The sequence below is a fragment of the Sprattus sprattus genome (genome assembly GCF_963457725.1).
Source record: "Sprattus sprattus genome assembly, chromosome: 16".
NCBI lineage: Eukaryota > Metazoa > Chordata > Actinopteri > Clupeiformes > Clupeidae > Sprattus > Sprattus sprattus.
This window is the reverse complement of record NC_137914.1, coordinates 13777299-13796694: the sequence shown is the minus strand read 5'-3', so window position 1 is coordinate 13796694 and position 19396 is coordinate 13777299. Positions and strand designations below refer to the sequence as shown.

Genomic DNA, 19396 nt, shown 5'->3' with positions numbered 1-19396 from the left:
TTTGGCATCAGGAACCACATACGGCATATTAACTGTTTGTGAAAACTTGCTGCCCTTTGTACTGTATTATACATGTATTTCTTTTTAAAGGGATTCTTCAAAATATAAAGTGGGAGGGAGGGGGTGGGGGAGGGGGGAACCAGATTGTATTTGCTTTCATGGGCTGAAACACTGCAAAAAAAAAGCATTGTATGGATTGCTGGCAAATCCACTGTAGATATGATCTTTTATCTGTCCTAGTGAGTTGCTCTCCTTTGGACTCTTCCTTGTCATTGTTGCATGCAGGTACTTTCTAAGAACCATCACAGTCTTCATGGGAGACCCTGTTCTCCCAATGTAACCCCAAACTGAGCCATACCCCACTCATCGCCCCTAGATAACCAGAGAAGAGATTGTCCACTAAGACAAGTAGCACTAGCGTTAGCTTCTATCCAACTCCCATCTAGCATCATGTCCAAGAGAATTGGTTTTGTGCTGAAGCAGTCAGGAGCTGTGGGACTCTTAGTGTCCTGAAGCTTTATCCTTGCCACCAGATGCTGCCCTGTTTGTCTCAGGACCAACTGTATGCTGCTGGGGTTGTGCCTCTCTCCTCTGGGAGCAATGATTTGTGTGGAAAAAAGGTTTGCTGACAGAATTTCAATCCTCTGTTGCATTGTATATTGCACTGATATCCCTCCCCTGGGAGACGTGAGAGAAGATTGCGTGTTTGAAAGCACATTATTTACCTGGCTACGCATATATTTTCTCTGTCTATGGCTGAGCCGTTATCTTTTAAATGTAGTTATTTCAGTTCTTGTATTGGTTTTTCAATTTATGTCTTCTTGTTAAACCTTCATGTTGCTTTTGTCATATTTTTGATTGATATAAATATTGAAATGAAATAGTAAATAATTTATGTTGTGTGGGTTCACAATTCCTGTGCTGTAATAAGAACAAGGTACCAAATAAGATCATTCAATTTTATTCCCACATTGCAGTTGTAAAACAATATGGGTTATGGTGTCAAGAGACTGAATGGGTTCTAATTTATGTTTTAGGTGGTTGTGTCATCTAAGAGAATCTTTGAATTTCACAAGTAATTTATCCATTATTAAGAAAAGACTCTTTTTAAATTGTTTTCATTATTCATTCAAAATGTAAATACTTTGTTCCTCACTTTTTTCCTGTATTTTACAAAGTAAAGATCCACCATTTTATGACTGGTAAATGGTACATTTCTGTTCTCTTTTTTACATTATTCAACAGTGTGGTCAAACATATTTCTCTCCTAAGAGGCAAAGACCCAAATAGATCTTAGTTGTGCTCCATCACAAAAACATTTCACATATATATTTTAAACATATATAAATAAGGGTAAACGTTAACAAAGATATAAAAAAAAACACTGCATAGGTGTGCATCTATAAGGGCTACAGATACAGGAGAAGAAGAATTAGCCTTGCGTTACTTCACCGACTTTGAATTGCAGAAGACACAGGAATACAAATAGTGTAGGTAGTACATAATTTTATTACAAATCATTGAGGATTGTTTAACATTAGATCTTCATCCATCTCTGCCAGTAACATGTTTGCTTCATGAATTGCATCAGCAACTTCTTCAATATAAGAGTTCAGAGAGTCAACCTCATCATCAGCGAAGTCAATGTTGTCAACTGAGTTGTTCTACATGAGTGAGTGAGAAGTAAGAGCATTAGTGAAGACACAGAAGAGCTGATGGAAATGCTGTAAAGTGGAAGAACCTGAGGGTAATGTGCTCTGTGTGGAGGCGCACCGGACTCATGGTCATAGTTGAGATTGTATCCCAGCTGTCTGAGTCATGGCAATGATTCAGCTGAGGATTCAGAGAGTATTCAGACTCAGGCTTCCTGCTTCCGTTAATCCTCATAGATCCATCCAGGTCCATATCAGCCAACAAGAGAGGGGTCAGTGACCAGTAGGTCAGGGTTGTTTCGAAAAGACCAGATGGTTGACAAGTCGACAAGTTCTCACAACGTCCATTATGAATGCTTTCGTTGCCACTTGAGGTGTCCTGAGAAGAAGTGAATGGTTGAACATGGTTCTTCTTGCCTGTTACAGAGGATAACAGAGTCGTAAGGCCCATAAACCTCTGGGCCACACACATCCTCTTTCCTTTGGTTCCTCCCTCACTGTCAGCTTGGGCTGCATTTGTAGGGATGGCAGAAACCTCTAGATCACTTTGTGCTTGACCCATAAAAAAATATATTTTACATAAATCTCAATCACCAATAGTCTGCAATTAGTCTAATGTTTAAATAAGATATATTTAATGAAAAATGTCCAGAGGAAAACCATTGCAAAGCAGCTTTGCTGGTGTTGGCCAAACAACTGAAGTAATCTAGAATCTTCCGTAGACAAAGTGGGTGAATTTAGAATGTTTAAGGCATCTTTACCATGGTTATGTGGGGATATTCTCAGCTAGGCTGCGTCATAGAGCCCGTCGCGTGTTGACGTATCGAGTCAAAGCGTAGCTGTAAGATATAAGCCTGATGTAAAATACATAATTTAAACAGGACCCCAGCCTGTCAAAGCCGTTGTGGGGATATTCTCAGCTAGGCTAGGGTATCTGCTGAATATCCCCACAGTTACATGGAATTAGAGTACTTCATTACTTAGAAATGTTGTGACATAATTTCCTCTTTCCATTAATGAGGTACACGTGATAAAGTGACAAATTAATACATTGTCAGTGATTTATACGCATTGATTTAAGGTCCTTCAGGTTTTAATTTAGCCACTATTTTTAAGAGCATTTAAAAGAGCGGGTTTTTTTTTTCTGTGAAGACTGACACACTGGTTAAAAATCGGCCTAGCCTACTTGTTGCAGTTTTGTCTCGTTTACATTAGTGTCAATTTCAAGGTCTAAGAGAAGATTAATCAAATGAAGTCACTTCCGTTTAATCAGTTGATGTAACATCGGTGAACTGATCAATTATAAAATCTAAAACTGCTTACATAAGTTTTGGGCTGATACAACTCCCTAATCAATAGTTAATGAGGCAGCAGAGCAACCAGCTGTCACGTCTGTGATCATCCCTGACCCTCTCGAAGATGATGAGTTGAGTCAGTTTGACTCTCCGCCCTGCTTCGTCATTTCAGATGGGTCCGCCCAGATTTATGGACTTCATGAGGACTCTCGTAGCGGAAAAACAAACATATGGAGTTACTCAGTAAAAATGCTTTGATCGTCCGCGACCCTGACGTGTGTTAAGTGGACGTAGAATTTGTGATAATCGTGTATTGATCGTGAGGAAATATTTTAACATATATTTTTGCTGCGACAATGCTTTGATCTGTGGAGGAAGGCGACTTTGAAAGTCGGCCACTCAAGTGGATAGAAGTGAAGTGGAGTGGAGGAGAAAGTTCCTAGCTAGTGCGATGTTAGCAAGTTGCTAGATACCACTTTGACAGGCACTTGTCTACTAACATAGCCTACAATCAAACATCATTGTATTTCTTGATAATTGCTCTCTGTCAAATCAGTCGGCTAGCTGACCACTACTTTTAAGCCAGAGACGTTATAATTTGCTAGCATGCTACGTGAATATAACGTTAACGTTAGCCAGCTAACGTATGTCGTTAGCTAGTGTCCAAATATCCTAACCAGTTCTATATCCAGTTCTAATACTAAATTCGAGACGAGCTGCAACTAACGTTCCTTAAAACCAGCAACTTGTTGCAGCGAAACTTTCTCAAACCTGGGGGGTTCAGACCGCGGGTACATATTGTAACAGCACCAACGTTTCCACAACAACCAATTGTAACATCAATCTTTAAAATGTTCTAAAACCTTGCAACTGAGATTTAACACAACGCATATTATGCAATCGTGTGCATCATGCGGCCTTCAACGATTTGCAACGATGAATTCACCCCACTACAATTTGTCTCTGCCACGATTTCGTTTTGTCGCGAATCTTTGATGTGAATGGCCTTTAAGGTTAACGCTGTAACCTTGAGGAAGTTTGTCAACATGTACTTAACTCAATCCTGTTTCGTCATCTAAAGTTAAGGTACATCATGTGCATCCCCCCCGAGATGTTCCAGAAGCAGACGTAAAGGCGGTCTGTTTTAATACTTAACAGATAAGTAACGTTGCTAGATTTTTTTATATATATAATATATTGCCAGCTTATTCACCACTAATATTAACATTTATTGGTTTGGTTAAACTAAGGAAAATGTTGGTCACTTACTTAAAACTTCCTCCAATAGTAAGGAAACACTCAACAATCCGTAAAGCAGCTTTTCTTCTGATTGCTGCATATGGCATCAAAAAAGTCTACCCACATATTTTTGCCAAGCTTTCAGGCAAGACTAGGAATCAGTCTTCAGGGCCCCTGTCACTTAACACAAATGGGGAGCCCCAGGACCTGTCAGAAAAAGAGAAAAGGAGAAGTCGATCTCCGGCTGTCAACCGTGAGTTTTTCGTGAGGTTGGGTCACCTGCTGCGCATCCTCTTCCCCCGGCTCTTCAGCAAAGAGCTGCTCGTGCTTGGTTTCCACTCGATAGCCCTCATCTCGCGCACATTCCTCTCCATCTATGTGGCCAGCCTGGACGGCCGCATCGCCAAATCCATCGTGAAGAAGGACCCCAAGGCATTCATGTGGGAGCTGGCCAGGTGGCTCCTCATTGCCATCCCTGCCACCTTCGTGAATAGCGCCATCCGTTACCTGGAAGGTCAGCTGACCCTGGCCTTCCGCACACGGCTGGTCAACCATGCCTACCAGCTCTACTTCAGCAAACAGACCTACTACCGCATCAGCAACCTGGACAGCCGGCTCACCAACCCGGACCAGTCCCTGACCGAGGACATGGCGATGTTTGCTGCCTCCGTCTCCCACCTCTACTCCAACCTGACGAAACCCATCCTGGACGTGGTGGTCACCTGTTACACCCTGGTCAAGACGGCCGAGTCCAAAGGTGCCGACTCCACCTTGCCCGCTGTCATAGCCGGCATCGCGGTGGGCATTACAGCTATGGTGCTGCGTGCGTTCTCCCCGCGCTTTGGGAAACTGGTGGCTGAGGAGGCCAAGAGGAAGGGAGACCTGCGCTACATGCACTCGCGCATCATCGCCAACTCGGAGGAGATAGCCTTCTATGGCGGACATAAGGTAAAAAAACAAACTGAAAAAGAAAACTTTTTTTACAATTTATTTTCAGGTGTTTGAAACAGTACCTTTTGTAAGTGTTTAAGCTCATGCCTTAAAATGCCTTAGAGAGCTGATGGTTTAAGTGACTATGGCCTATTCAAGGATAGAGGTTTAGGTAAGGTAGTTGCTTTGGATTGCAGTTGTTTATGTGACCTTGTCTTAAGGACACATAATACTAACAGGACATGCTTTTGTCTCTCTCTGCCTAAGAGGCGCACCTGCTTTAGCCAATCCACTCTAAGCAAAACTGGAATGTTGAACTGCCAGGGTTTACTCACCTGTCTCAATCAGGCCCAATCAGTTTTGTGTGTTGGTCCTGCACCCTCATTATTGAGATATGAATGTACGTATGTATGTATGTATGTATATATTTGTTCTGTTGGAAAGAAGCACAAATATATTATTGGTTTCCTTTTAGTTTTATTATGCAATTATTTTCTTTAAACTCTCAAAAGTCTTTGACTTAATTGTTTTAGCTGCTGACTGCTGAAAGTGGACGTGGCCTTTATCTTCCTCTTATCTGGGTGCTCTCTGTCTCTGTGAGAAGTGAGAAATGCACTGCCTCAGAGAAGAACTTCTTCTGGCCTATATCCTGTGTTCTCAGGGGGGAGGCCGTTGATTCTTTGTACTTGTTTGAATGCACAGCGCCCTCTGGCAGCACAAAGGGACCCAGTGTGGTAGTGAAAGTTTCCAGCAACCGGTCAGGTGGTTTTGTAGGGGGGGAAACAGTTTCTCATTGCGATCATGTGCTGCTTTGGAACAAAGGGAAGCGGAACGCGCTGGAATTCACTGATTAGCTGTCCCGGTTCTTTGATCTAAAGCTAACCCAGCTGGCTTAAGGCTTTCATATCAGGTTGTCATATCGTTTATCCAAACATTAGCTGATTATTCGAGGGTTTATACATTTCAAATGCAGCTATTTTTGACTCTCAATGGGTCATGTGGGCATATTGCTTCAGCAAACATTTCAGGGCAAGTTGTTCATTCAGAGTCCATCCTCCATAGCCTAAGGTGGGAATACCAAATTCAGATAGAACCCCCTTTCTTGGAAATTGAAAAACGTCTTTACAATCTGAATCTAGTGTGCGGCTCAGGTATTGAATCAACAACTCAGACTTTTTAGTGAGTTTGGTAGCGTATCGTATGCAAGGTCTTACCCTCATTTGTCAGCTTCCATCACTGACTATAATAAAGAAATGGTACAGTGAAGACGCATCCAATGGGTGGCAGGTAGCAGTTTAGACCCCTCCAATAGAGAAGCCTCTCAGCTTACTGCTTTGTTGTCTTATTGTTTGGTCAGCGTCCTATCTAGCTTCAGACTTCAGTCTTTGGATCTGTCACGTGTGTCTCTGTCATCTCCATGTCAGATCACATATAATATCATGTCATTGTCCTGCTGCGCCGTAGGTGGAGATGACCCAGCTGCAGCGCAGCTACCAGGCCCTGTCCAGCCAGATCGACCTCATCCTGTTCAAGCGCCTGTGGTACGTCATGCTGGAGCAGTTCCTCATGAAGTACGTGTGGAGCGCCTCAGGGCTGGCCATGGTGGCCGTGCCCATCATAACTGCCACAGGATACTCCAAGCATGGTAGGAATACATGGGTTCTATGTGTATCGAGGTTGTGAGTTATTTTATGATGCATATTAATGTTCAGGAAGTGTACACATCACTGAAGCTTGAGACCTTAGTTGATGGCCTAATATAATACTCAGATTTGACACCTGGTGGTGTGGTGTGGTGTGGTGTGGTGCGGTGTTCTGATTTTCTTGTCTATTCTTCATTTTTGATGATCCTGTAGGATAACACTGAAGTCTTAATTTAGACTTAAAAGACTGATTTAAAGTAAATTTGTAACACTGTAGTAGAGGCCTCCTTCTATGTTTCTGTTTCTTTTGTGAGACTGATATAAAAGCAAATATAAAAGCCTTCTGCACCAAGCCAGAAGGTAATCCCAGTCTTCGAGCCTGCGTGACAACTATAATGACTCATACTGCTGTCATTATACACTACTTGTTTGACTGGGTCTCTGTCAATGTTGACAAAATGCCTGCCACGTATACCTACATATTAACATTAACAATGCCCCAGCTTGCCCCGCTAGATATTTGTGCTTTCAATCACGTGTGCTGTACCCTTTGTCTCAGGTATGTCTTTTCTACTGTCGGTATAGGAAAAAATCTTTCAGAAAGCTCAAACTTCTGGTTTCAAGGCAAAGTTATTATAGTTGTGTTGTTTCAATCCCTATAGTATTAACTCTACCACATGTTTGCCACAATAGCTTTAGTGTAAAACATTTCCAGGCAGTACTATACCCTGTTTCAATCCTTACAGTTGTAAGATTACCACATCCTTTCCGTAATAGCTGTTTCACTAGTTGACCAATCACAATGCTTGATTTAAGCGCGTTTGGCTTGGTAGCTTGCTGTGGTCCTGAGATGCCTATAGAGGAGCTCACATGTGAGCGATGTCCGCTCACACCCCTGATAGATAAAGGATAATGTCAGCTTAGAGCAACTAGTGAAAAGGAGGAGAATGGGGTGGAGGTGGGAAACTTTGCTACGCTAGGGCACTTGATGTGGTGCACAGATAAGGAGGGTTTTAATCTCCTAGATTAGAAAGTGGAAGTGGGGTGGGTGATAGCTATATGACAGAGCTAGGTGATAAATTCAATTGATTATTTCAAGGTTTTTTTGAACAATGTGAAAGCTTTTCCGCGTTCCTCATCACCATTATTACACTTCATTTAGAAATACGTTGATTGTAACATTTTCTGGCCTATGTAATGATCTAGCAAATGATAAAATAATTACTGAAACAATCTTTATGACGGTTCAGAATGGAAATTTTATTCTGTTACATGTGATTTATTGTAGTCAGTGCCATTGCCACCTACTGACTTTTCTTGGTATTGCCAGTTGTAAAGACGAAAACCTGTATGTTTAGCCTACTCACTGGACTAATAAGGAACAGTTCTATAACTATTTTTACTACTATTATAAATATAATGATTTAATAATTTCAACACATTTGGACATCCCCTCAGTTCTTTACCCGTCAATTATCCAGTTATAATTAGGGCTTTCTCTCAGTAGCGAACAGTCAGGGCCTTACCCTTCTCAAAATTGAGGAAAAGAAATACATTAGTATAATTTTGATCAGTCAAAAAAAATACAAATTGGCAGAGAATCCCTCCGTAGTTTAAAGGAATACCAATATAAATTCAGATTGCAAGTCTGATCGAATTATTTTACAAATGAAAAAGGATAACAGCCTTACTAGTGATGTTTTCCTTTTCTTGATATTGCACATATGGCCCTAGTTACTGTGGAACAGCATGTAGTTTTTATAAAAGAAACTATTTTTTAATCATGTTTTGTCTTGAGTTCCTTTAGACAGAAGAAAATTGATTAAAGTCGTGAATCATCCATAACACTGAAAAAAAATTGAGATGAAAATTCCTAAGGCCACTGAGCCCTACCTCACACTGAAGGTAACCTTGTGATGGTTGAGGCCTATTGCATAGCCAAGCTGTGTTGGAATGAACTCACTAACTCTTTGGAAAAGCTCAGTGCTATTCTCTTCTTATTTGGTTTAGCACAAAACTCCATCACTAGAGGGGTTGTTGATCATGACTGTATGCTTCATCAGATTCTGAAGATGTGAAGCAGGCTGCCATGGTGATGAAAGAGGAGGACCTGGTGAGCGAGCGTGCGGAGGCCTTCACCACGTCCCGGAACCTTCTGAACGCCGCGGCTGACGCTGTGGAGAGGATCATGAGCTCCTACAAAGAGGTAGGGCTCCTGTGAACAGGAGAGGAGACGACAGGTCATTCTTACGGTCTTTTCACCCCTCCACCTGGTACCACCTATTCACCCTGTCTTCCTCTCCTTCCCCATCCTTAGCCTCATATAATTCTGTCCATTCTATTCTTATCCTCATGCAGCCTCATGCTGTAGACCCCCCTCTGTTTAGCATGGGGTTCTCCTCAAGCTATCCTGCAGTTAGAAGAGACTTCCCTTGCCACTGTTGCCAAAGGCTTGCTCTCGGAGGGATTTAGGCCCTTCTGCCCTGAAGCGCCTAGATACAATGCTTTTTTTTTAATGCTGTTGTTTAAATAAAACTGTGCTGAATTAATTGAAAGTATTTCTATTTGGAGTTCCAATGCCTCCCTCATATGAAACTGCTACTGAGCATTAATATTAATATTTTGGGGGATTAAAGCTGTGACCCCTGTGTTGCTGCGAGTAGCTGTTGGAATGAATACGTCCTCTGTAAGGGGTGACAATAAGACACTAAAGCCTCTAAAGAGCATATTATCTGTGTAATTCCGATACCATTTTAGTACAATTTGGCTTTTTATTTTATTACTTATTTTTTATTGTGAAACACAAAAGGAGTAAGCCAGTATAGTATATAACTATATAGTATAAGAATACTCAAAAGTGAGTGTTTATGGCCTCTGCTGGTTTTGGGTTCTCTATTGGTGGTACCTAAGATGTCCTTTCTTTTTGTTGTCCATTGTTGGTATTTTGATATTCTAGGTATGTTGTGGATTGTTTTTTGAGTTAAATCGCATTTGAAAGCCCTTTTGCTGCTGTTAAAATCTTCCTGAGACTGAATCTCTTAAGATTGGTCATGAAGAGAGAGATGGAGTACCACTTGTCTGACCTCTGACCTTTACCCTCTGGCCCCTGCAGGTCACAGAACTGGCGGGCTACACAGCGCGCGTGCACGAGATGTTTGCCGTGTTTGAGGACGTGGGCGCAGGAGTGTACCGACGCGGGGCCCATCTGGCCATTGAGGGCGAGCCGCAGCGGGCGGTGGAAGGCCTGCTGGAGGTCAGAGGTAAACAGGAAATGATGGAGGAAATGAGCAGTGCCAAGGGAAGGCTTGGCTGCAGCTTTTCATTTCAGCCAGGCACGACCACATCTGATAAAACTGAGATGAGTTGATGACATGAGTAAGAGCAGGCACAGTGATATAGCTGCTGACACTGGTGTATTGTGAGTAATATTGTGCATCTGAGCAGCACAACAAATACTATGTGCATTTAGTCCACGATTTTTTACAATTTCATTTGGAACCTGAAAGACAAGGCATTTTCTGTTAGTGCACATTCGTTGAACTGTGGCAACAAAATGCCTTTGGACGTGGCCTGACGAGTATCTTAATGAAATTAATGATTTTATCCTTGTCTGTGTGTGTGTGTGCCTTTTGTGTTCACGTGCGTGTACGCGCACAGGTCAGGTGATTGACGTGGAACGGGGCATCAGATGTGAGAACCTGCCTATCATCACTCCCAATGGAGATGTGGTTGTCTCCTCCCTCAACATCCAGGTAAAACCTCCTGCATCTATCATCAGGGGTCTTCATTTCAAACTACAACTGCAAACAAAGAGTTTACACGCAATGTGGCGAAATATCAAAGTCTTGTGAAGTCTATCATCTAATCATGCAACTATGTCTGGATATCTTGGGAGAAAGAAAGTGATTGTAGTGTTGCATATCAACAACTGGAGTATGTGTTCTCAAAATAGCATACCTACTTTGTGGGGATTTGCAAGCACATGGTATATTAGGCTTTGTGGTGTAATTGGTTGGGAAAGATTTTGTCTTCCAACTTGACGTTACTAAGGCCTCTTGTGTACCAGGTATTAAATGACAGCATTCTCTATATCCATGACCATTGTGGACATTTGTTTTCTCAGTCCCTCTTGGCACCCTCAAAAGATTTAAAGTACAGTCATGTTTGAACATGCAGAACAAGCGGCTTCAGAAGTGGACAGTGGCACAGTGTGTCCTCAAATCAACACACAGAAACACAACAAAGCAAGAAAACCATTGACCGGTGTCTGCTCTGCTTTCTCATAGCTGGTCTCATGGCTGTACTGAGATTGTGCAGTCACTATCTCATTTATGCAACGTTTACCCATCTTGTTCCGCTTAGTGTAGCTCTTTTCCTTTTTTTTTGTCCTAAGCTGAACTTTATTATCTCAGCTGATTGCCTTCCTGGAGATGACCTAGTTCTGTGTGCTCTTTACTTTTGTTGCGATTACACCGTAAAAACAGATAAGGGTGTCACTGTCTTTCAGTATCAGGGGTGTCTAAGGACAAGAAGAATTGAGCACTGTTCAGTTTTGCAACATTATGTAATTTGCAGTTATTTGAACACATTCTTGCCATGATTCTTGAAAATAGGTTCTGTAAATGGCACTAAAGCGGTTAACTGTGATTTTAGGTTCTTGAGGCGCTTCTCCACATTCTCTGGAAAGATGTATTAATAAATGGATAACTTTGGCGAAAGGTAATTACTACTCAGTAGTGTGCAGTAAGTGCTAATTAGCCTGTAACTCTCATTTGAACCCCTCTGCTTTCACCAAAGACTGGGTGTACAATGCACTGATTATAAGTTGGAGATTGACAAACCCTTCTGCGTTATAAACAGAGAATAATGCACTAGAGGAAAATGGCCCATGTCCCATTTTGTCCCTCAAGATACTTGGAATACCGGCAGTTGCGTCAAGGGCACTGCAGATCCCTGCTGGAGCCGTCTGACTATTTGACCCTGGTCGGGTCCAAGATCCAGACCCCTCTCATGATTAATTCATGTTTCCACCAGACCCCCCCGCCACCCCCAACCACCCTTCATCAGCAACAATGTGCTGTTTATATGTGTGGGTCTCTCTCTCTATCTCTCTCCCCTCTCTCATTCCATCCTGGCGCAGGCAGTGTGGCTGGGTGCGGCGTGTGCGGTTGTGCTCGAGCTAAAAGGATCACAGCCTTTGCCGCCCCTCCCCATGCCTTTATGCAGTGTCATGTGACGGTGAAGGGGGCCCATGCCACAAGGCCTCTCCTACCTTTTGTTCCCACAGCTTCCCCTAGCCGAGCGGCCTGGCCGTGCTGCCAAAACAAACCCCCAGTCGCCTGGCCTCTTCGCTGGCTCTGCCAGCCCCTGGGCCAACTGTACTCAAGGCAGCCAAATTGCCCAAATCACCCAGACACACTGGCTTTGCCCACCGCTAATATGAGGCCTGCCACTGTGCCAACACATGCCGTGTCCAAACAGGGATTTGGTGGCAGATTGTTTGTACATGGGTTCCTGAATTTCCATTCCTGACCCTGGCGTCTCGGAATTATTTCTCATGTGGCTCTTTTTTTTTTAAGTTAAGATTTTGCTCTTGTTCGTGAATCCCCGTCTTTGTGTTTTCTGAGTTTTTTTTTTTTGTCAGGTTCTTTGTACGCCTTGGCACGTACTTGAAGGGCACGGAGGCGTTTCATTTAAAATCTCATTAATCCCTCATCTTTTTTCCTCCTGCTGGTTGTTCTTGCTCAGTGAACCGTGAGAGCTGCCATCGACTCCAGCTCACCACGGACTGATTGAGCTGGAGGTTAAGCCTATCCTGAGACCGCTGTTTGTGTGTGTGTGTCTGTGTGTGTGTGCGTGCTTGTAGTTTTATGCATGGACATGTAAAACACCACCTTTAAAACTGGAAATTTGTCTCTACCAAATGTATGCTTACCTCAAATAAGACGGATGCCCTGAACACCTTGCTGATGGTGGTTATTGACGCAGCTTGATTTGCTCTTGGCTTTCACTGTGGTTTTGAACATCAGAGTTAATCCTGAGGACATCTGCTTCTCCTATCAGGAATGTTGTTCTTCCACCATTATGGATCCTCATTTGATCTTCACGTGTGACTTCTGCTTTTGGATTTGTATCCAGGCTGAACTGTGTGTGTATTGGTGGATGTGTGTTTGTGTGTCTCACAGGTGGATGAAGGGATGCATTTGCTGATTACCGGACCAAATGGCTGTGGTAAAAGCTCCCTCTTTCGCATTCTCAGTGGCTTGTGGCCTGTTTACAGTGGAGTCCTATATAAGCCATCACCCAAACACATGTTCTACATCCCACAGAGGTAAGCACACACACACACACACACACACACACAGGGGCCAAATGTATCGATCTTTGTGTATAACTTGCCATAGGACCATGTGTACACACAATCCCAAAGATTTGTGCACAATGGTTTTTCAAACACTACGTTATTAATCACAACATGCACACAACATACCCCATTCCCATCCTGAATCTGTGAAGTGAAAGCAGCGTAAAATCATGTGTTTGTCAATGTGCTTAATGTCCACTCCCACAATTATCCTTATATTGGCCGAGACGCACCATAAATTCATCGGATTAGCATCGTCATCTTCCATGTTAACCTCCCTACTAAACGCAAGCCTGTGGGTGCACTTGAAATTATTTTGCTGCGCATCCTGCAGGTATATTAGGGAAATGAAATGCCACGTATGTGTTAAATAAGTTAAATTAGGACTAATATGCTAAGTACAGCGAAGGATAAAATTAATGTTTTGACAATGCATTCTCACTTAGATCACGCACTTCTCCATTTTGCACCGTACTCTGCTTAAACAAGCAATGAATGAATAACCCAGGACATTGTGTTTTAATGTTTGTAAGTATCATGGTGGAGTCTGTTTCGACAGTAATAGGCCTACACAACACGTGCACGAGAGTTCCTGACCGCAGAAATGATTGAGACCCACAAGCATTCACCTTCTTTTACATCGTCAAAGTGTTGACATTTGTGTTCACTGCCCTCAACTCTGTCTCCATTTCAGTCAGCCAGTCAGTCAATCACACACTCTCTCTCTCTCTTGCTCTCTCTCTCTCACGCACACACACACACACACACAGAGGTGTAAGTTCTCATCTTGGCATATTCCACATGGGATAGATGTGATACCACACACGTTAGCACACTGCAAAGATTTGAGAGAAGAAAGAAAGAAAGAAAGACAGACACACACACAAACCCTGCAGCATACTTTCTGGTTCCCTAACAAAGGCAGTTAGATAAGATGATTAAACCTCTGCTTGTGTGGGCGTGTATGTGTGTGAGTGTGTGTGCGTGCGTGTGCACCAGAATTTAATTTTCTGGATGTAACACTGAATATCAGCTCAAAATGCATTTTAAAGTCAGTTTGCCTAAGGCGGACTCACAGCCCACAAATATTCAAGAGCACGAATTTGTTGAATAATTTCACATGAAACTATGTGACACAGTTTTAGAGAAAAGTCTTTCACTTGTAAAACTTGGCTCTGTGTTCAATTTCTCTACCCCGTGGTCCACTATCATAGCATTCTGTTTGACCCATTCTTTCCCCCTTAGGCCGTACATGTCTGTGGGTACACTGCGGGACCAGGTGATCTACCCCGACACTGCAGAGGAGGTGACAGAGAAGGGCTTCACAGACCAGCACCTGGAGGACATCCTCAGGGTTGTCAACCTGCGCTACATCCTGGAGAGAGAGGGAGGTGAGCGCAACCGTCAGCCCCAGAAACAGCAGTTAAAATTGGGCTCTTGATGGAAGTCTGACATTTGCTTCACCGCCAACACTGGTTGTTTTGTAATGAGATCACAGAGAGTTGTGGTTACAGAATACAGTCGGCTCACTTTGGTTGCCAAGATTATTCTATTAACTTCGCTGCACCAGAGCATTTGTTTAAATGATTGACATGTTAATCACATCAGCATGAAAAAGGTGACTTAATCTGGAACTGGAATTTGAATGGAGGCAATGATGTGTAGCCTTCAGCATTAGATTTACATTTATTCATCAGATGTTTCTATTCTGAGATGTACAGGTGAGGTAGATTGCATGAAATATTGTACCTAGTCATCAGGTAATTGCACTGGTATTTAGCATGTACATGTGGAAAAGAACCGCCTTCCTGGAGAGCGTTCCTGAGTTCTTGTGTGTTCGCACAGGTTGGGATGCGGAGAGTGACTGGAAAGATGTGCTGTCAGGAGGGGAGAAGCAGCGGATGGGCATGGCCCGGATGTTTTATCACAAGTACGACTGTTATTTATTTATTCATACTTACATTAACATTAATTTCCACCACAAGCTTGATCTTAACCAGGTCACCACTCAATGATGGCCTGTGCAGTATCAGTGCATGTCACTGTGGATGGTAAAATCATTATCTTCCATTGCTGTGCATTTCAGTACAGGTGGAGCTGCAGGAAACACTGATTAGATCCAAGAGCTAGTTTGACCATTTCAAAAGCCTGATGCCATTTTGAAAATGTATTGTTATAGTTAACTGCAGGCTTACCAGTGATCTTAATAATCCACTCAATTTTAACTTCGATAATTTTCTTCTTTTTCTCTCTTCTGTTTTTCTTCATATACTGTCTCTTCCTTGCTTTGACAGGCCTAAATATGCCCTGCTGGATGAATGCACCAGTGCTGTTAGCATTGATGTGGAAGGGAAAATATTTGAAGCTGCAAAGGATGCTGGGATTGCTCTTCTCTCAATCACACATCGACCCTCCCTTTGGTGTGTGTTTACTACTTCTTCTACGAACTCGCTCAAATGTATCCATTTTTCTTTTCAAGTTTGCATTCCATGGGCATTTGCATATCGCATCAAATACAGACATGCTCTAAACAATGCCTTAGTAAACGTGGCTCAAAAAGAAAAAAAAAAACTGTATTCATAAACATCAGACATTTTTGTGCTGGAGTATGGGTAGTGTAGGCAAATGTTTGATGTGTACATGAAAGGCCTCGGGAGATCACACCGCATCCTTGCATGAGCCGATCCAACAGCTAGGTGATGCTTCTCCCCTGGGACCATGTGATGGTGCTGTTGCGTCTGCAGCCATCCTGCCAGTGTTGGCACAGGAAGCTAGAGCATCTATCATGCTTTTGTGTGTTTTGTGGCTTCACCACCGTCGCTTCCTGACAACCACACTTTTGTTTATGTCTGTATGTCTGTCTGTCTCTGTCTCTTCCTTCCTCCTTCCTACCCACCCCCACCCCTACTCTCTCAGGAAGTACCATTCGCACTTGCTGCAGTTCGATGGCGAGGGCGGCTGGCGCTTCGAGAAGCTTGATGCCTCCACTCGCATCTCCCTGCAGGACGAGAAGCTGCGGCTGGAGACCCAGCTCTCCGGAATTCCCAAGATGCAGCAGCGGCTCGTGGATCTGTGCCGAATGCTGGGGGAAGACAGCGCCCTGCCCAAGCTGGGGGAGGGGTTAGAGGAGAAGAGGGAGGAGGGGTCAGGACAAAAGGGAGGAGAGGTGAATGAAGCTGAGGAGATTGTGGAGCAGGCGCACGGCCCGGTGGTGTGATGGAGGTAGCCTATCTACAGGAAGGAGGGGAGGGGATGAATACATATGCCAGGCCAGGTGTTTGTGTGTGTGTGTGTGTGTGTGTGTGTGTGTGAATGCATTTCTGCTGGGTTTGGGTCTGTGTGTGCGTGAGACAGAGAGCCGGGGAGGGGGAGAGAGGTGGCGGGAAAGAACAAATAAGTCAATGCTGGAAGTGAGTGTATAAAATGCAGATGGCAGATCAGCAGTGGAACGGGGAGGCCTTAACAAGCTGGAGAGTGTCGGTGGCACTCACCCTTGTGTGTGAATGTCAGCAAGAGTTTATTCCCCTGCCTGGGTTGTGCACAGGGGGGGGCTGGGGGGTTTAGAGAAGAAACAGCTGCCAACTCTGCCAGGTGCAGTGGAATGATGAAAGCCCCCATGAAAGCTGTCTCTTGCCTGTTATCTGAATTCTCCACTGAATTTCAGCAAGCCTGTGGTACAAACCCCGCTGCGCTCTAGTGGGAAAATGCTGCATACATTACTGACTTTAGTACTGTATATCACCATATTATTATATCGTTCTTTTTTAAATCCATTGTGTCCCCTTGCTGTAATGATTTATTCTGCAAGACTGTCGGCTGGGTAAGATGTAACCACTGGCAGACCTGAGCCTGCCTTTTTCATGATATTTTTGACCTCACCCACTTGTTTTACTTTGGCATCAAGTTGCCATGTCAGTTATTTCAAGTATGCTGATTGGAGTTTTCTTTTCATTTGCATACCCTTGAATATTACTCTTAACTTTACATACAGGATATCTGTAATTCTGAGAGGTCCCTTTCATTTATTTTCACTTAAATGTTTTATTTGTTGGTAATCAATGAAGGCATTGTTTCAAGGGCTGAAATGGCAGTTGCCCTGAACTGTAAATAGAATCTAAGAAGACCGCAGCATCCTATTTTAAATTGTACTCAGAAAATGCCATTGAATGAAACACCACTTGCGTCACTACATTTAAGCTATCTTTTGCTGTGCTGTAGAATGAATGTTTTCATTGTTCAGATTTTACATTCATATATTTCATGCTCATATTTCTTTGAGTCCACAGTGGACAGGAAAAAAGATCCCAGCCTTACATTAATTATGGTGGAAATGACCTTCTCTTCACCAAAAACATTTGTTATTTTAATCTGAATTGTACATTTGTTGTTTGAATCAGTTTAATCCAAAACAATTTTTTTTGCACAATTATTTTGTATCATTAGTCACAGTAACCCTAACATGCAAAGATTTCCCTATTTAGTTGATAATGAATATGTTGAGGATGGTTTGGCTGATGACTAATATCCCCTCAGGTATTTGCACAAGTATGAAATAGAATTATATTTGAATTCTTGCCCAGACATCATTCGTATATATCTTCAGGTCAGTCAGTGTGCCTCTGCTGTGGTTCCAAGCAATACGGGGCCCATGCATTTTGTGGGCCTCTGAAAATCAGAATGGTGTATGGCATCAGTTCAAGCACAATCAGAAGGCTGCTGAAGCCTGCCCCTTATAGACTATTTGCACATTGTTTCCTCAGTGCCGTTTTAATTAGGGAAATAAAGTTCTAACTGATTTTTGTGTGCCATTGCTTCATTATTTTTGTATGTATCTGCAGGCATTCTGTTCATTTAAATTTTGTACATGAATGCATTTGTTTATACGGTCATTTACAGTGGAGTTGAAAGGTATTATTTGTAAGCTTGCTATCGGACAACAGCAAGTGAAGCAAAGTGACCTACACTGCACACTAACGTTGCAGAGACCTTGCACTTCAGTAGTCTAAAAGACAGCAGCGTATCGTTCTACATCCAAATTAAGTGGAAGGGAACGTGCACATCAAAGGCCTATGTGCAGGTCATACGACTCAAGCTGCAGCTGTTTGATATCGACTTGCTATGCTGACATGAGAGCAGGATGAGGCTCTGGATGTGACCGATTGCTCTTCGGGTTCACCATAATATAGATGCCCATATGACAACGTGTGATGTTCTGTGTGAACTAAACAAGCTAACTAACTTGCAGATAGGTCTTTATCTTACTCCTCAGTTGACTTTGGCTAAAGCGTTTCAGTTAACCACTGAACTGACAAACAAGAAATACCATAGGTCTACATAGGCTACAGGGAAGCTAGAGCTGTATTCGCATCCTACATCACACCCAGCCGTTCTACCTGTGCATGAAAGCTGAGTGCGTCTCCACCAGAGTTACCGGCTTCGAGTCAAGTGGTGGCGCTGGAGACCCAGCGAATCGCGTTCTCCACCGCTCCCTCTGAAGATTCCGGTGGTGACTCCGACTCCGGAGTGAAGTCTTTTAAGGTTTTTGTGCTAGGATATGTGACTCCACGTGTTGCATTGTGAGCTTCTCGTTCACCAGCTACCCTAGTCGGCAAAGAAGCCTCTGGATAGCACTTCAGTTTGGGGGCGGGGGTGGTAGACCTGAACTCTGACGGACATCATCTGGAAATTCAATGTGAGCGATACTGGGGATAGTTGCGTGAAGTGCATTTTCTCGAGGATAACACCCAGCGCATCGATAACTGCGCGAGGTAGGTTGGTTTTCTTGTTCCATCAAGTAGCCTACTTCAAAGGTACGTTCTGCTTTAGCTAAATTGCGCCCTGGCGAAAGCTGAAGTCACTTGTTACCAGATCTATGTGAAGTAATGTTAAGTTCATTTATGTGGTAATTTCTTATTCACATTTGTTTGAGCGTTTTAGTGTTTACAGAATGTACGTGAATCAACATCTAAACTATGACGATAGGGCAGCCAAGCTTTATCGAATTAATTTCAAGCAATTAGGTAATTGGCGTTAACGATAACTCCTCTACACCTTTGAAGTTCACACAACGCGAAGTTGCCTTTTCTCATAAATCCGCATAAAACTGAAAGTGGCAGTATGAATTGGAAGGCAAACGAAAGCATAGGCTAACAAAACGTGTAACAGGTACTTGTAGGGGACGATCAGTGTATATGCACGCATTTCTTAGTAAATATGTGATTGTGTCGTGTTTTTTGCATGAGTAAGCAGCCTTAATTCGTGTCGTTTCAGCCT

General features: G+C 43.1%; 1 protein-coding gene across 1 annotated transcript; it reads left to right on the top strand.

Annotated features, from left to right (window-relative positions):
• Positions 1-3161: 3161 nt before the first annotated feature.
• On the top strand, positions 3162-17882 carry abcd1 (ATP-binding cassette, sub-family D (ALD), member 1). Its single transcript, XM_080853497.1, has 10 exons — positions 3162-5134; positions 6581-6761; positions 8823-8965; positions 9872-10019; positions 10417-10511; positions 12945-13090; positions 14369-14514; positions 14969-15053; positions 15418-15543; positions 16040-17882. The coding sequence occupies exons 1-10, from the start codon at positions 4202-4204 to the stop codon at positions 16338-16340; spliced, it is 2304 nt and encodes a 767-aa protein (XP_080709623.1). The 5' UTR covers positions 3162-4201; the 3' UTR covers positions 16341-17882.
• The last annotated feature ends 1514 nt before the right edge of the window (positions 17883-19396 follow it).

Bases quoted from the DNA above. Each gene is read 5' to 3' on its own strand.
- abcd1 (XM_080853497.1), top strand. From the start codon at position 4,202: ATGTTGGTCACTTACTTAAAACTTCCTCCAATAGTAAGGAAACACTCA. The intron at 10,512-12,944 runs GTAAAACCTCCT...TGTGTCTCACAG, and splicing joins TCTCCTCCCTCAACATCCAG to GTGGATGAAGGGATGCATTT. The intron at 15,544-16,039 runs GTGTGTGTTTAC...CTACTCTCTCAG, and splicing joins ACACATCGACCCTCCCTTTG to GAAGTACCATTCGCACTTGC.